General features: G+C 42.0%; 1 protein-coding gene across 3 annotated transcripts in view; it reads left to right on the top strand.

Annotated features, from left to right (window-relative positions):
• ITPK1 (inositol-tetrakisphosphate 1-kinase) overlaps positions 1 to 13014 on the top strand; it is a 143079-nt gene that overhangs the window by 72180 nt on the left and 57885 nt on the right. For all 3 annotated transcript variants that reach the window (XM_083839833.1, XM_083839835.1, XM_083839834.1), the window contains one exon: positions 8124 to 8241. In XM_083839833.1, the coding sequence (XP_083695959.1) occupies positions 8124 to 8241 (118 nt within the window). The remainder of the gene's footprint in view (positions 1 to 8123; positions 8242 to 13014) is intronic.

Here is a 13014-nt window from a genome sequence, read left to right as displayed (position 1 = left end):
ATGTAGAGGTGAGAACAGTCATCTCAGATATACCAGGGAGTCCTGGAGAGTACTAACAGAGGTATTTGATACAGGAAGTCAGATCCATTCTGTAGGATTTGCATAGCGATGAATAGATTTAAATATCTGCACAGCACGAGAGCATTCTGTTTTGTTACGTATTTTTGCAGACCTGTCTGCTGCCTTCTAAGAATAACAGAGAACTAAAGGGGAAGCAAATTAGGCTGGAACAGGGTTAGGTTACAGTAGAGTAAAACAGAAATAATTGTAATCCAGGAACTGGATAATAGGGCTGAAATTCAGTCTTCTAGTCTGTTACCATCTCCACTATTTTGTTCTTGAAGAATACATCTGCCTTTCTATGCCTCAATTTACCATCCCCTGTTCATAAACTGATCCCTATTTATTAATAAAGGACTTTGCGATTTTCCTGTAAAAAGTTCTCATGTGCTGATGGGAAGTTGGAAGTTTTCGTTCTGGTAATACTGGAAATTTGGATTGTATGTCAAATGTTGTAGAAAGCAAAGTATTGCTCACGCACCTGGAGCATATGCAACATCTAAGTCAGAACACCCTTAAATTGTCTGCAGATCTGTTAATTAAAAAGCAACTGTATCATTAGAAAATCTTTCTCCACAGTAATACCTGCTTTCTATATTTTTTTTTCCAGAGCGTAAGTAGTAGAGGCAGATGGAATTGAGGATAAGGTCTGAGCAAGTCAGATGCAGAAGAAATAGTTCCCTGTCTCCTGACTCGATAGGTTAATACCAATTTTGTTATACAAATTTGTTCAACTAACAGTTGAACTGTATGGGAAAGAAATAAACTGGGTGAAAAACACCCTGTGGGTACAAAGCATTGTCCTATACCAGTCTTCTGTGCAGGTGAATTGTGCTCATGCGTTAAGGACTCCTCTGATCTTTCATCTTCATTTCATGTCAGTGGTAATGGTGGGTTTGGTCTCTTTTGAGCATTTTTCCTAATTGGAATTTGGCATTACTGTGCTTGCAACAGCAGGCTTTGGCCAGGCATCTTCTAGAGCAGCTGCTGCAGGGCTGCCCTTAGAAACTTAATTCTTCTTACAAAATGCTTGGATACAGCCGGCTAGTGCCTTCAAGGCCTTCATATTTAGGAATATTAAATTGAACTGCAAATGACAATAATCAAAATCCCAAGTATGTTAGAGAAGAGCTTGATATTTTTTTTCTCCCTGTCATTAATCCTTGGTTGTTCAGTAAACAGTGTTTTATCAAATATATCTATTTCTTGAGGATGCCATCTTCCGGCAAAGAAGTAGAATATAATGCCTAAAGAATTAGAAGGGAGTTCGAGGATGTGGGTTCAATTCACACCTTTGTTGTGTGATCTAGGCCATCCCCTTTGCATCCCCAAGGTTTCATTCTGCAAGTCATAAATGAAAGAAAACAGTATTAACTCCTCTTTGAGATCAATATGAGGAGCCCTTTTTGTCAACTCAGGATGGCTGTGATAAGGATTTTTTTTGTCTCTTTGGAGCTCTGATATGAATTTGTAGTAGCTGTGATTACATGTAATTTACAGACCAAGGGCTTGTAGCTGAAGAAGACCTTGGGACTGAGCTTTCCGAGGTCTTCATAGAGCTTGGATGTGTGGTCTGGACTGCGGTTCCTCTGGAGAGTATTTGCAGCTGCAAATCATGCTCCACTTCACCTAACATTAGTGATGAGTGTTTGGTGATCTCCTCCAAGGCTGCAATGAAGACCATGTGCAGCACCAGGTGAAGTTCATGAAGTGCAAAGTGGAGAAAATTTCCAGTTTGCTTCATAGGATGCATAGGCCTTACATGGCAGAACATGGAGATGATTAGTCTCCCTTCCTACCCACAGCAACACTGGGCTCATCTGATTGAGCATAGATTATTTGTCAGCCAGTAATAGCAAACAACAACAACAAAACCATTAAAGTCCTTGGTGGCTCCTTCTTGGCCAGAGGAATATGGGGGAGAAGTCAGGTGGGAAGAGTCCCCAAGAGTCCCTTTCACTCGCTGGCGCTCGGTTCCCTTCGCCTTGATAAGGAAGAGAACCAAACTCCCCCAGTTCCTGCCCTCCAGACAAAGTTTATGACTTTGAAAGTTGAGTATGTTTTGGCTGGTGTAAGTCACTGCTGACTAGGGAAACTTTGTTATGATTATAGCAAAATGCTCTGCACAGCTGCCTGTCATAGCTATACAGGGGCTTGGGTAGCTCTATTCATTGCAGCTTCCTGCTTGTCTGTTCCGTTCACATTGATGGCCCAAGTGATGGAAAATCAATAGGGTTATTAATTTGTCTTTCTGACATTTTTTTAGAACAGGTTCTCTTTGCATTAGCCTTCTTGAAAAGATGGATGACAAATGGTTTTTATTCCTAGGCGTCTGCTGTCAGGTTGATGAAAATTGAAAACGTTTCCTACCCCTCTCTTCATCCTCCCCACCCCTGCCCCATATTTCCTACAGTTGACTCTCCTACTCTGAAGTTGTCCAGGAAGAGCTCTTCTGTTCTTGATTCATTAGAAGAGTTTAGGGCTGGGATGAAGGGAAATTAATAAAAAAATATTTTGGCAGTAGAGAAGTTAGGCATTACTCTTGTTCGGGGGGGGGGGGGAGTGGGTTGTTCTTGCTGCACTGATTGCTTTCATCAGAAGTATCAGCTTCAAAAAGATGATTTGGGTATGTACTTGTGGAGATAATGCGAGTGGATTTTTAGTTGTTTTTTTTTTTCTTTTTAATATACTAGCCCATTGTTATTCTAGTTACCACCTTTGTACTCTGAAAATACTTGTGTGATTCTTTTCTTTTTTCATGTGCTCTGCTGAAAAAAGGGAAGTGAAAAATCAAAGGAAACTTTCAAATCTTAGTAGCTTTTTTCATACTGGGGGGGGCCAGGGAGAGAGAGAGAGAGAGCTGAAATGGTCTATTTACACTTGAATTCACAGGGCAGTGCCTGTGTTTTTGCCATTTGAAAAATAATTCTCTTATATTAGTGTTGGAAGAGCCTTGTAAGCAGGCAGAATTAACTAAAAATCTCCCTTCCAAGTGCGAACTGTTGTAGGATAGCTTTCCTGGGGATAGGTATTTGCAAAATGAAGCTGTGGTGGACTCTTGAAGGAAAATCAGGGAAGCTGAGTACTCGGAAAGTTGCTTTCAGATGTGAAATTAATAGAAAAGGAACAGAAGAGGCTTCTGTCCACTGCCTTGTGCCACCACTCTCATCCTTCCCAACCACAGTAAGAATCTCTTTATGTTTAAAGAGACAAACAATGTTGAGATCAGTGTTTATTCAAGATCCACCTTGCCTGTACCTTTCCTTCTGGAAAGAGGTGTCCGTGAAAAGAAAGCATCACCACCCAAGACAATGAAAATGAACTTTTATAATTTAGGTCTGAATCTGATGCAGTCTTTGGATAAATTTTGTTTCTGTCTATACGTGTTTTCTCCCTTGGAAAGCATCAGTTTGTTGTTATAAGCAGTCATCTCTGTGTTTCTGTACACAGGAAAGCACAAATCCAAACACTTGTTACTGTTTCATTTGCTAACATTTTTATATGGAGCTTTTGTTTAATATTAAACAAAAGGTTATAGAAGTTTTATTACTTAGTAATAAAATCGAGTCAATGAGTCAGTGAGTATCTCTTATCATCTAATGACCTAATATTTGCAGTAGATACTATATCAACTTTCTGTTAAAATATTAAAAATGGAAGAAAAAAATCATTAACTACCTTTTTGGGTAAAATGACAATCAATTCTGTTCTCATCTATATATGCTTCTCAAGAAAAGCTATTTTTTAATCTGTGGGCTATATCCAGAGGTACTTAATAGGGAACATCAGATGCTTGGTCTCTCATTTGATTCTCTCATTTGAAGCTCTTCTGATTTCAGATTTCATTGCTGGCCTTCTGCCAGTGACAGGGCTGGTACAGAGCATTACTGAATGCCAAGCCTGGAGTACAAACAAAGGAGGATCTGCTAAAAGTCCTTGTTTTTTTTTCTTGTTTGCTTTTATTATGTCAAAGATTAAGAAGAGGAAAACACAGACGTTGTCTGGGTCAAGCTGAACTGCAGCCCAGGGACAGCCCTTTCAAAATACTGCAGGGAAGCCTAAATATCCAACAGATTGTTGTCTGGGTTGTTGGAGTCTGCAGTTGGATACCAGTCTTTGGTAAATCCATCACAATAAAGCAGTTCTTTTGTTGGAATGACCAGAGAAGAGCTCAACAGTAAAAGCTGAAAGGTTGTGATTTACTGAATAAAGTCCCTTGGCTTCAGTGTTTCTTCTTTCTTTCTGCAACTACTCCATTTTCAAGTTATATTTGTAGTAGCTCAGCTGCTATCAAAATTCTTAGATGCAACCATTTCATGTTCACCGACAGCTGTGTATTTCTGGTGGTGGAGCTATTCTATGCCATGGGAAGAGTGCTACTACTCAGGCTAAATCAAGAGTTTTCTGGTCTGTTAAGCCATTTATTCAGAAAAATGTGGTGGCTGAGCGTGCAGCAGTTCCTAGTAAAGAATCAGTGTACAGAAGGTCTCATATACGCTACCATAATTATTCCTTTGAAGCTGACAAAATTTTTCGTATTGTAATCTCCTGTTGTGGGATGTTAAGTGTTAAGGTTTCGATTTTGATTTTCCTTTAAAGTGCTTTTCTGTGCATAGATACTGGAACTCTTTGCATGTGCTGAAAGTGTTGGCAGCATGCACGCCCAAGGGGAGGCCCTGCATTTGCTTTGGGGATCCTGCTGCAACTCAATGGTTCCGCTTTTGAATGCGGGGTTAATGCTTTGTGATGGAAATCCAAGCAACACACAATGCCATGAGAACAGATGCAGAGTTATAAGGACCTGAGTGCATTTAAATGCTTCTGTCCCTCAATCAGTGTTGCTCTTCAGGAGTTAACCACTAGCTGTGTCCAAACAGAGATGCCCTATACAAATACATCAACCTTGTTCTGCGCTGACAGACTTCTGTGCTTCAAAGAGCAGGCCAGTTCTGAATTAGCTAAAATGAGAGCTGTGTAGCCAACCCCAGAAGATTAGCTCTAGGAGACACTCACTTCTGGTCCCGGTCCTTTACTTTACTCAGTTGATGCAGGTTTTTATCGCCCTTTGCTGACAGTCTCTGAGCTTTGTCCTTCCTGTGCCCTGTGGCTGACTACCTAAGCCTATAAAAGAATATCTGAAGAATAGTTTGTGAAATGCCAAGAAATTTTCTTTTATTTTTTTAATAAAAAAAAAGCTTGTATTCAGGCTCCTGTGTATGTTTGAAGGGGCTGTTGTCTTTCACTGTGAAGTTCTTTTCAACATGAGCAGGGGTTGTTAAAGTCTTCCAGGCTCTAAATGGCTTCTGAGAACCAGCCCCCACCTTCATGCTCTTCGGTTATTTTGTGTTTGCCTTCCAGAGCTCTTTGGAGTCTCCTTAAGGCAGCAGGATCAGAAATCAGTCACTGGTAAGCCAGCTGCGATGCTCGCTGCTCTTGAAGCATTGCCTGGTGTACAATTGCCTCAGGAGCACGCCTTCATTGCTGTTAAACTTCATTATGCTGTGTCAAACTTAGTGCTTGGATGAGCTTATAATATGGTTTACAGCTATTATCGTTATAAATAAAGCACCGTGACATTCCCTACAGAACTCATTAAAAAACACTTGTACTTCTGGAAATACATAGAGTAACGTGAGCCAAAATAACGTGGAATGTACCTGAACACAGGACAGGGAGGATAGTCAATAATGCTGAGGTGAGCATCAGGAGGATTGGGGAAGCTGCACAAGGAACCAAGAGAGGGAAAAGTCGTTCCCTCCTTGGAGGGGAGTGAAGGGGATGGAGGCCAAAGCGAGGACAACTGTGTGTGTGAAGGGAACAATTAGTGCGTACAGAGGGGGCCAGGATGGGCATGGTGGAGCTTAAATTCAGTGAGGAACCAGGACCGGCCAGGGCAGAGGGGCAGTCACCGCAGTACAAAAGGAAGGGCTAGTACACCTGTCAGAAACACTGCAGGATGTTTGCTGTTAGATCCGTGCTGAGATCAGATTTCTGAGCTGTAGCTCGCTCACTCTGTTTGCTGTGTGTGCTTACACGGCCCCCAGCACCGTGTTGGCCGTCCTTCCCGTACCACCCCCTCCCTGTGCTCCTGAAGCTGCACGATATGTGGTAGCTTCCAAGCTTTTCAGATGAGGCATAGAGGGGCTGAAGGAGCTGTGTAGATGTGTCGAGATACTCAAGTGAAGTTTCACGATCAGCAAGTTTAAGCTAATGCCCTAATCATGGGATCAGCCCAGCCTCGCAAGGTGTCTTCTGGCTGCTGTGTGAAGGGCCTGCGTGCGCGGACACATGCGGGGCTCTGAGAGGCATTGGTAACAAGTTTTTTCTCTCCAAAAAGCAAATCTCTTCTGTATTTGGAAGCTGACTGACTGCTTTGCTTGAAACTCTGGAAGTACTGGGGACAGGAGACTAATGAAAACTGTTCTCAGTGCTGATGGCTTGAAATGAACCCAGCTTGTGCTCCGGGGAGCCAGAGGGGGCATTTTGTCCAGGGGCGCTGCAAGGGTGAGGCAGCAGCTGGGCCTGACGCTTTTGGTGGCAGTCCCTGCGAAAGGCTCTGTCCCTCACCTTTTCCAGGTGGCAGCAAAGTTGAGCATACCTTTAGGGATATATAATAATATATAATTCACTTTATATGTTCTGCAGGGGTTATTAACTCTGTCAGACATGTATTGCAGCTAAAGTGTGCCTTGTGGGCCTGTAAAGGAAAGCTATTTGTGTGCTGTGGGTGATGCAGTGGGTTCACTAAACCACAGCACTGGATCCTCTTAGCCTCAAGAGAATAATCCCTTTTTAGCAAGCCTTCAGCTCAGACTGTGCAGTCAGCAGCAACCAAGTTTGCCAGTGCTGGGTGCCGGGGGAGAACTGCTTCCCCAGTTAGCGGCTGGAGGAAGATCACTTGCTGGGGACAGAGGGCACCACTCTTTTCTCTCCCATCTCGGTGCCTAGCAAAGTGCATCTCCTGTGGCCACCTCACCACACTCCTTAGTGTCTTTTGGAGTGCGGTTTTTTTCTGTGAAGCAACTGACAAAAGGAAGTAGGTTTTCATGAAAGTGAGGTACTTGCAGGAGCGTTTACCATGCGTGTACATGAACAGATTTAAACAACCAAATGGAAATGTAAAGATGGCTTTGGGATGTTGGGTTAAACAAAGACAGATACTAACTTCAGAAATGTCTGTCCTGTTTTGGATGGGATAAGACGGATTCTTGTTTATTCTTTGACTTTATGGGGTCAAGTTCAGGCAAGGATGAAGGAGTGGAACTCAGCTTCTGTTCAGAGAAACAGAAGAAAGTTTTGTAGCCACGGGTGGGTTTGCAAGGGCGGTACCATCGGCTGTGTATACGTTCATGGCCAAGATGCAGCAGTGCAGTCATGACCTCAGGGAATGGGGAGCTGAGTTTGCAAGGAGGAGATCCATGGTAATGTTACTTTGCTTTGTGGTGAGGAGAGTATGAGCTTAGAAAAATGGCAAGATGGGTACTTTGAGACCTTGATGAAGACACAGTAAAACAGCAATCTTCTCAGCTCAGCCAAAAAAAATCCAGCCTTTATCATTCAGCCCTTAACACAGCATTCAGCACAGCTAGAGGACAGTAATAATAACAACATTAAAGAACACAGATGTAGTTCTGAGCTTAGCTCAGGCAGTTTTGATGTTCATGTGGAATAATTCAATGCAGGGCTGACCCCAAGATAGCAGCGTGTCATCCTTCTTCTCCTAATTGCTCTTCTTTGCCCTGCTCACAGCTGTTATCGTAGCACGTTGCCACTGGCTCCCTTCTGAGTTGGTGGGGTTGCAGTGCAGGTTTCACTGCTGATGGTGAGTCTACAGGAGGAATTTGCCATCCTGAAAGAGTTAGCTGTCATGTTTGTATCTGTTTCAAATGTCAGCGTCTAGACTATCTGGTCACTTTCTGCATTGCCAATTTGTTTGCCTTCTCTAGTAGAGAAGCTGGACATTGACTGGGGTTTTTAACTTTATTCTCTTCTCCATCTCAGTATTTTCCACAGTCTTCAGCCAACCTAATACCTTTTTTTTTTCCTTTGTATTTGTTTTGCAGGAGTATATTGATGCTCATCCAGAAACCATTATCCTGGACCCTCTTCCGGCTATTCGGACGCTTCTGGACCGATCCAAGTCTTATGAGCTCATTCGGCAAATAGAGGCGTACATGCAAGGTAGGCCAATTGCCTCCTCGCCCAGGAGGCTTTTATTGTGACTCGTAGGGAAGCAGCTGGCTTCTGGAGGTTGGCTATGAGGTGTCAAATAGTGGCTTTGGGCCTCTCACGTTCTTTAGCTCCATGGGAGCACAAACACCAAAGCATTCCAGTGTCACAGGATTGCATTCTGGACTCCAATGCTCTTCTTTTTCAAAGTATGCCAAGGAGGTTTACATCCGGTTAAGAACATGATGTGGGTTTAATGGGCAGTATATTTACTACAGTGAGCAACCCCAGAAAGCTTCTGGAAAGCATTCTTTCTGCGCATGCCGGTAAATTGAAATAACTCGACAAGCTTAACAGCTTATCATAAGAATCCTTAGGCTTCACCAGAAGGCTTGAATTTTGGGGAGATTTATGGAAGAAAAAAATATATTTTGGAAAAGACTGAAAGAAATTAAATTGTAAGTAGAGCTAAGATATATGAGAAAGGCTGGAAGATGGAAGCTTGCTCAAGTTAATTGCTAGGAAGAAACATAAACGCTCTTCTGGTGTTGGCTAGCTACCTGACACAGACTGTTGCCTTTAATTGGTATCATTAGAGTTGCCATCCCATATTTGGAGGTCATGCCTCTTAAACCTGAATAATGCTAGCGTCTTACCCCGTTAACTGTTAGGTTAACTGAGTCTTTCCCTCCCTTTCTACTTCTTCTGTTGCCGTTTTCTTGCAACGTTTCTTGGCTTTTTTGTTCAGTTTTAGAGCAGCTCTTGAAGCAACTGTTTCATATGTTAGATGACTATAATTTAGGGAAATTGCATTTCTGATCTATGTTCTAATGTGGTGTTACTGCAATTGCCATTACGATTGTGTTAGCACTGTTTTATGGGCTCCTAAGAAGTTCATCAATTTGTATTTTTATAATTGTGGGTTTTATTAGATGTATTGTTTGCATCTGACCTGTCTGGCCCCATAAGTAGTGACTTTGTGAGCCTCTCAAGTATTTAAAAGTATGACCAATAATTGCAGCACTCTCCCACGTGCTTTGGAATCTCTTTACAAGAAAAAGTGCAGTTAGTTTAAAAGGACTTCTTTTCTGGAGTGGTTATTGCTGTGTGTGAGTGGGCAACAGGTTCTAAGGGAAACCTGTGCTCTGAGGAAGGGATTGTTTTTTTTCTAGTAGCAGGGAGAATCAGGATGGGTTTGTTTGTTTTTCCTTAAATTGTTATTGATATTGTTTTTGGTGTTGTATCTCTGGGAACATTATACTCAGGAGCGCATCCAGTGTTTCCAAGGACGTTGAATTGCACGTATCTTGGCCTTTTCTGGTCAAACTGGTGAGAAAAAAGTAATTTTTTCTTCCTTAGGGAAGAGTTGAAGTGTCAGTTAAAATTGACATGTCAAAGATAAGCTGTTAATAAAATTTAGGAATGAAGTAGAAAAAGACACCACCTATTTTCACTGGCTGCTTTAGTATTAGGTGACCATATCTACACCCATCCCAAGTCCCCCAGCTACATCTCAGCTTATTTTTTTCTCATCATCAGAAATATTACGGCAGAGACCTTGAACCAACTTTGTACTTAGGAGGGGAAATCTCAAGAGAGATGAATAATTGGCTGACTTCTCGCTCTGGTCCAAGTAGACCAGCCTCTGTATTCCCACATGTAATCATCTGCGGTGAGAAATTCAGGAGGCCAAAAAAAGCTGCATCCCTCTAGACAGTGTGGTGGTTTTTTTCCCCTCCTTGTTTTCACCTGCTAAACTGTGTTTTCTGCTCTGCAGCTGTCATGTCATATCCCAAGGCAATGAGCACTTAGAGAGCTCAAACAAGAAGTAATACATCTGTAAATAGCGTAAGGTCTTAAGAGTTGCATCTTTTTTGTTCTGGAATTTCAGAAGGAAGTCACTACCAAGAATAATATCCTAGTATGTAGCTGCAAGGAGAGAGCCCGTTTTACCACAGGATACAAACGTGACGTGGTGGGCTAAGCTCAGTGCACGGGATTCTCTCTTCCAAAGGAATATCATAAACTCTGGAGGGTTCAATACGTGTGTAAGGAGGAACATTCTGCTTTTGAAAACCTTTATATTTCAGTGTTCCATTTATAGGGCAGTTTTGGATTCAGGCAATCCTAACCTCTAATTGAATTACGTTGTAAAGTAACTATAAACAAAGTAAAGTCTTCTTTTATGATCTTCAGTTTGCATTTCATTTCAAGCCTGTACACCATAAAAGAACTGTATAATTGAAGATTCACGCCAGTTGGGTTGAAGGGAGGAGGGACACGTGTTCTGCTCACTCCATTTTGTACAATGCTGAATCCTCCTCTGTGTTGCCTGCATCGTTGGAAACGTCGGATGTTGCTGAGGTGACCGTGTTCTGCAGCAGTAGGGCACAGTGTTATACCAACAGCTTGGCTTTGAATGAAATTATCTTTCAGATATCCAAGTTTATGCCTTTCAACAGTGAATTCTCCATACGGCCTGAAAAAGGGAATCACTCTATGAAGTGTCTAAAAGTGGGCACTTGGACATTGTTAGGCTTTCTGAAAGTCCTGTCCATGCTCTTTATGGAGTCAAATATCTGGATAATAAGCATTTTGATCCAGCCTCACAAGAACGGGTTGGAAAGATGTTTCGTAGCCCAAGCTTTCTCTCTGCTCTTGCAGTCTGTAGCCCTTAAATGAACAGTGAGGAGAACTGCAAGTAGGCAAGAGCTGTACATGCAGTTTGGTGCAAAGCATGGAGCTGAACCTGAACTTTCCAGGTCCTAGATTGGCACTGTAACCACTCTTTCCACTGACACTTGTGGAAATACAGGGTTCACAGAACTGCAGGCTGGAAGGGGTCTCTGGAGATCATCTAGTCCCCCCAGCGCTCAAAGCAGGACTGTGTCCAGCTGGGCTTTGTATATCTCCATGGAAGGAGGCTGCACGACCACTCCGGGCAACCTGCTCCAGCATTCACCTTGACCCCAGCGTGTAACAGGGTAGGACGTAGCTAACAGTGGGTGAGGTGACTTGCAGAGATCCTTTGTTTTTTTCAGTTCAGATAGTGATATCTCCCTTGGAAGGAAGTGGGACTCTCTTCTAAAAATATATATACGTATATGAAAAGCTATTTTAGCATTGATTTTCATGGATTATTTTTTTTGGAAGAAATAGTCCAATCAAGGCTGTGACTTCCTCTTTTTCCTGTACTCTGTTATTTTGAGTGCAAGCTCGAACAGACCTAGTCATTCTGAAACCTTCACTTCTAAGTAGTTTGAAAAAAAGACTTCAAAAATAAAGTTTGCATTCCCTGCTTGTGTCCTACATAGCTGGCAGGTCTATCTTGAAATAAATCACTGAAAAGATTTTTTTGGTGTGGCAGTTGAGTTCTCTTGGCAGCTGTATGGCTTTGTTTACTTATCAGTGAAGAGTGACTTGTGATACAAAAGTATTCTAGATCAGCTTCTGTAACGTTCAGTGAAAGATTAGGAGCATTATTTAACGAATTTCATTTTTGCAGATTACTGTATGGTTGGAGCTGGGTCAGCCTTTTTGAAGCTTCAACCTCGTGAAAAATAACTAAATTCTCAGAAGCTGTCTTGAAAAGCTGTGATCTTACAGCCTCGGAGTTCAAGATCTGACTTTTTAAATTATGCTTAAGATGGTTACAGATAATCACTGTGAGTAGGCTTGGGAATATAGCCTTTTTATTTTAAAGATTAAAGGCTTTTAAATGTAATAGTAATAATCTAAACTGAAGGAATTAAAATCAAAACTGATCAACTTGCTACGCACTAGGTGCTCTGTCTAGTTAATGCTTGCATATAAAACTCAGTTTCCTTTTCTGTCGCCCGTACGTGACTTACAGTTTCTTCAGTGGTGTTTGAGCTTCAGATACTGCAGACCCTGGAGTTCATTTCTATAAATATTTTCACCTGTTTTTTTTTTTAATGGTTTTAAGAGTTCTTATATGAACCTAGTTGTGGCTCCTGAATTCCTCTCTCTCCTAATGATCTTTTTTGAAATAGGGGAATTATTCCCCGAGGACAGTGAAACAATACAAAACCATTTAGCTGTGATATTTTCATCGCGGTGTGTAATTGAAATCATTTATGTTTGATTGTTTACTATTACATGAGATGCTATTGCTCTGTGCGCTCCTTTCCGATTTTTGGCAATATTAAGGAACAGAGCACTGCACCATTCGCTTTTCCCTGAACTTCTTTTTATTAGATTCTGAGTCTCTGTCTTAGAAATACCTCTTGAACAACTGCATGTATCTTTTGTGCCTGGGAGAGTGGCTCAGCATGATGTAATGGGTAAGGCACTTGATCTGTGACTGGGTTTTCTGCTTGGTGCTGGTTTTGACTTGCTTCATGACCTCAGGCACAGCACGCCACCCTTGTGCATCTCTTTTTTCTCCTGACACTTGTCTGCCTGTCTCTTCCCTATAGATGCCACGTTTTTCCAGGCAGGAACCTCTTTTCCAAATATACGTACGCTGCCTCTGATGTCGAGCAATGTGTGTGGGTGGTGTTTTATCAGAAATCATAGGTCTATTGTTGAGTAGAAACCTGGGTTCTTACAATTCAACAGCAAAGAAAGTAGATCAACTTTATTTTTTGTAAGTTATGGAGGATGTACATATCTGGAGTGGGTCATACTTAGAACTTCCCAAAATGAGGCCACCCAGTTAAAGTGCCTGAAAATAGCTTTATATACATAGCTATACGTTCACCTTTTGAAGCTGTGGTCACTGCAGTGTGTGGCCTACTTTAGTTAGCAGGTTTGGTCAGAGGG

The sequence above is a fragment of the Anser anser genome (assembly GCF_964211835.1).
Source record: "Anser anser genome assembly, chromosome: 5".
NCBI lineage: Eukaryota > Metazoa > Chordata > Aves > Anseriformes > Anatidae > Anser > Anser anser.
This window is presented reverse-complemented; position numbering and strand designations above follow the sequence as displayed.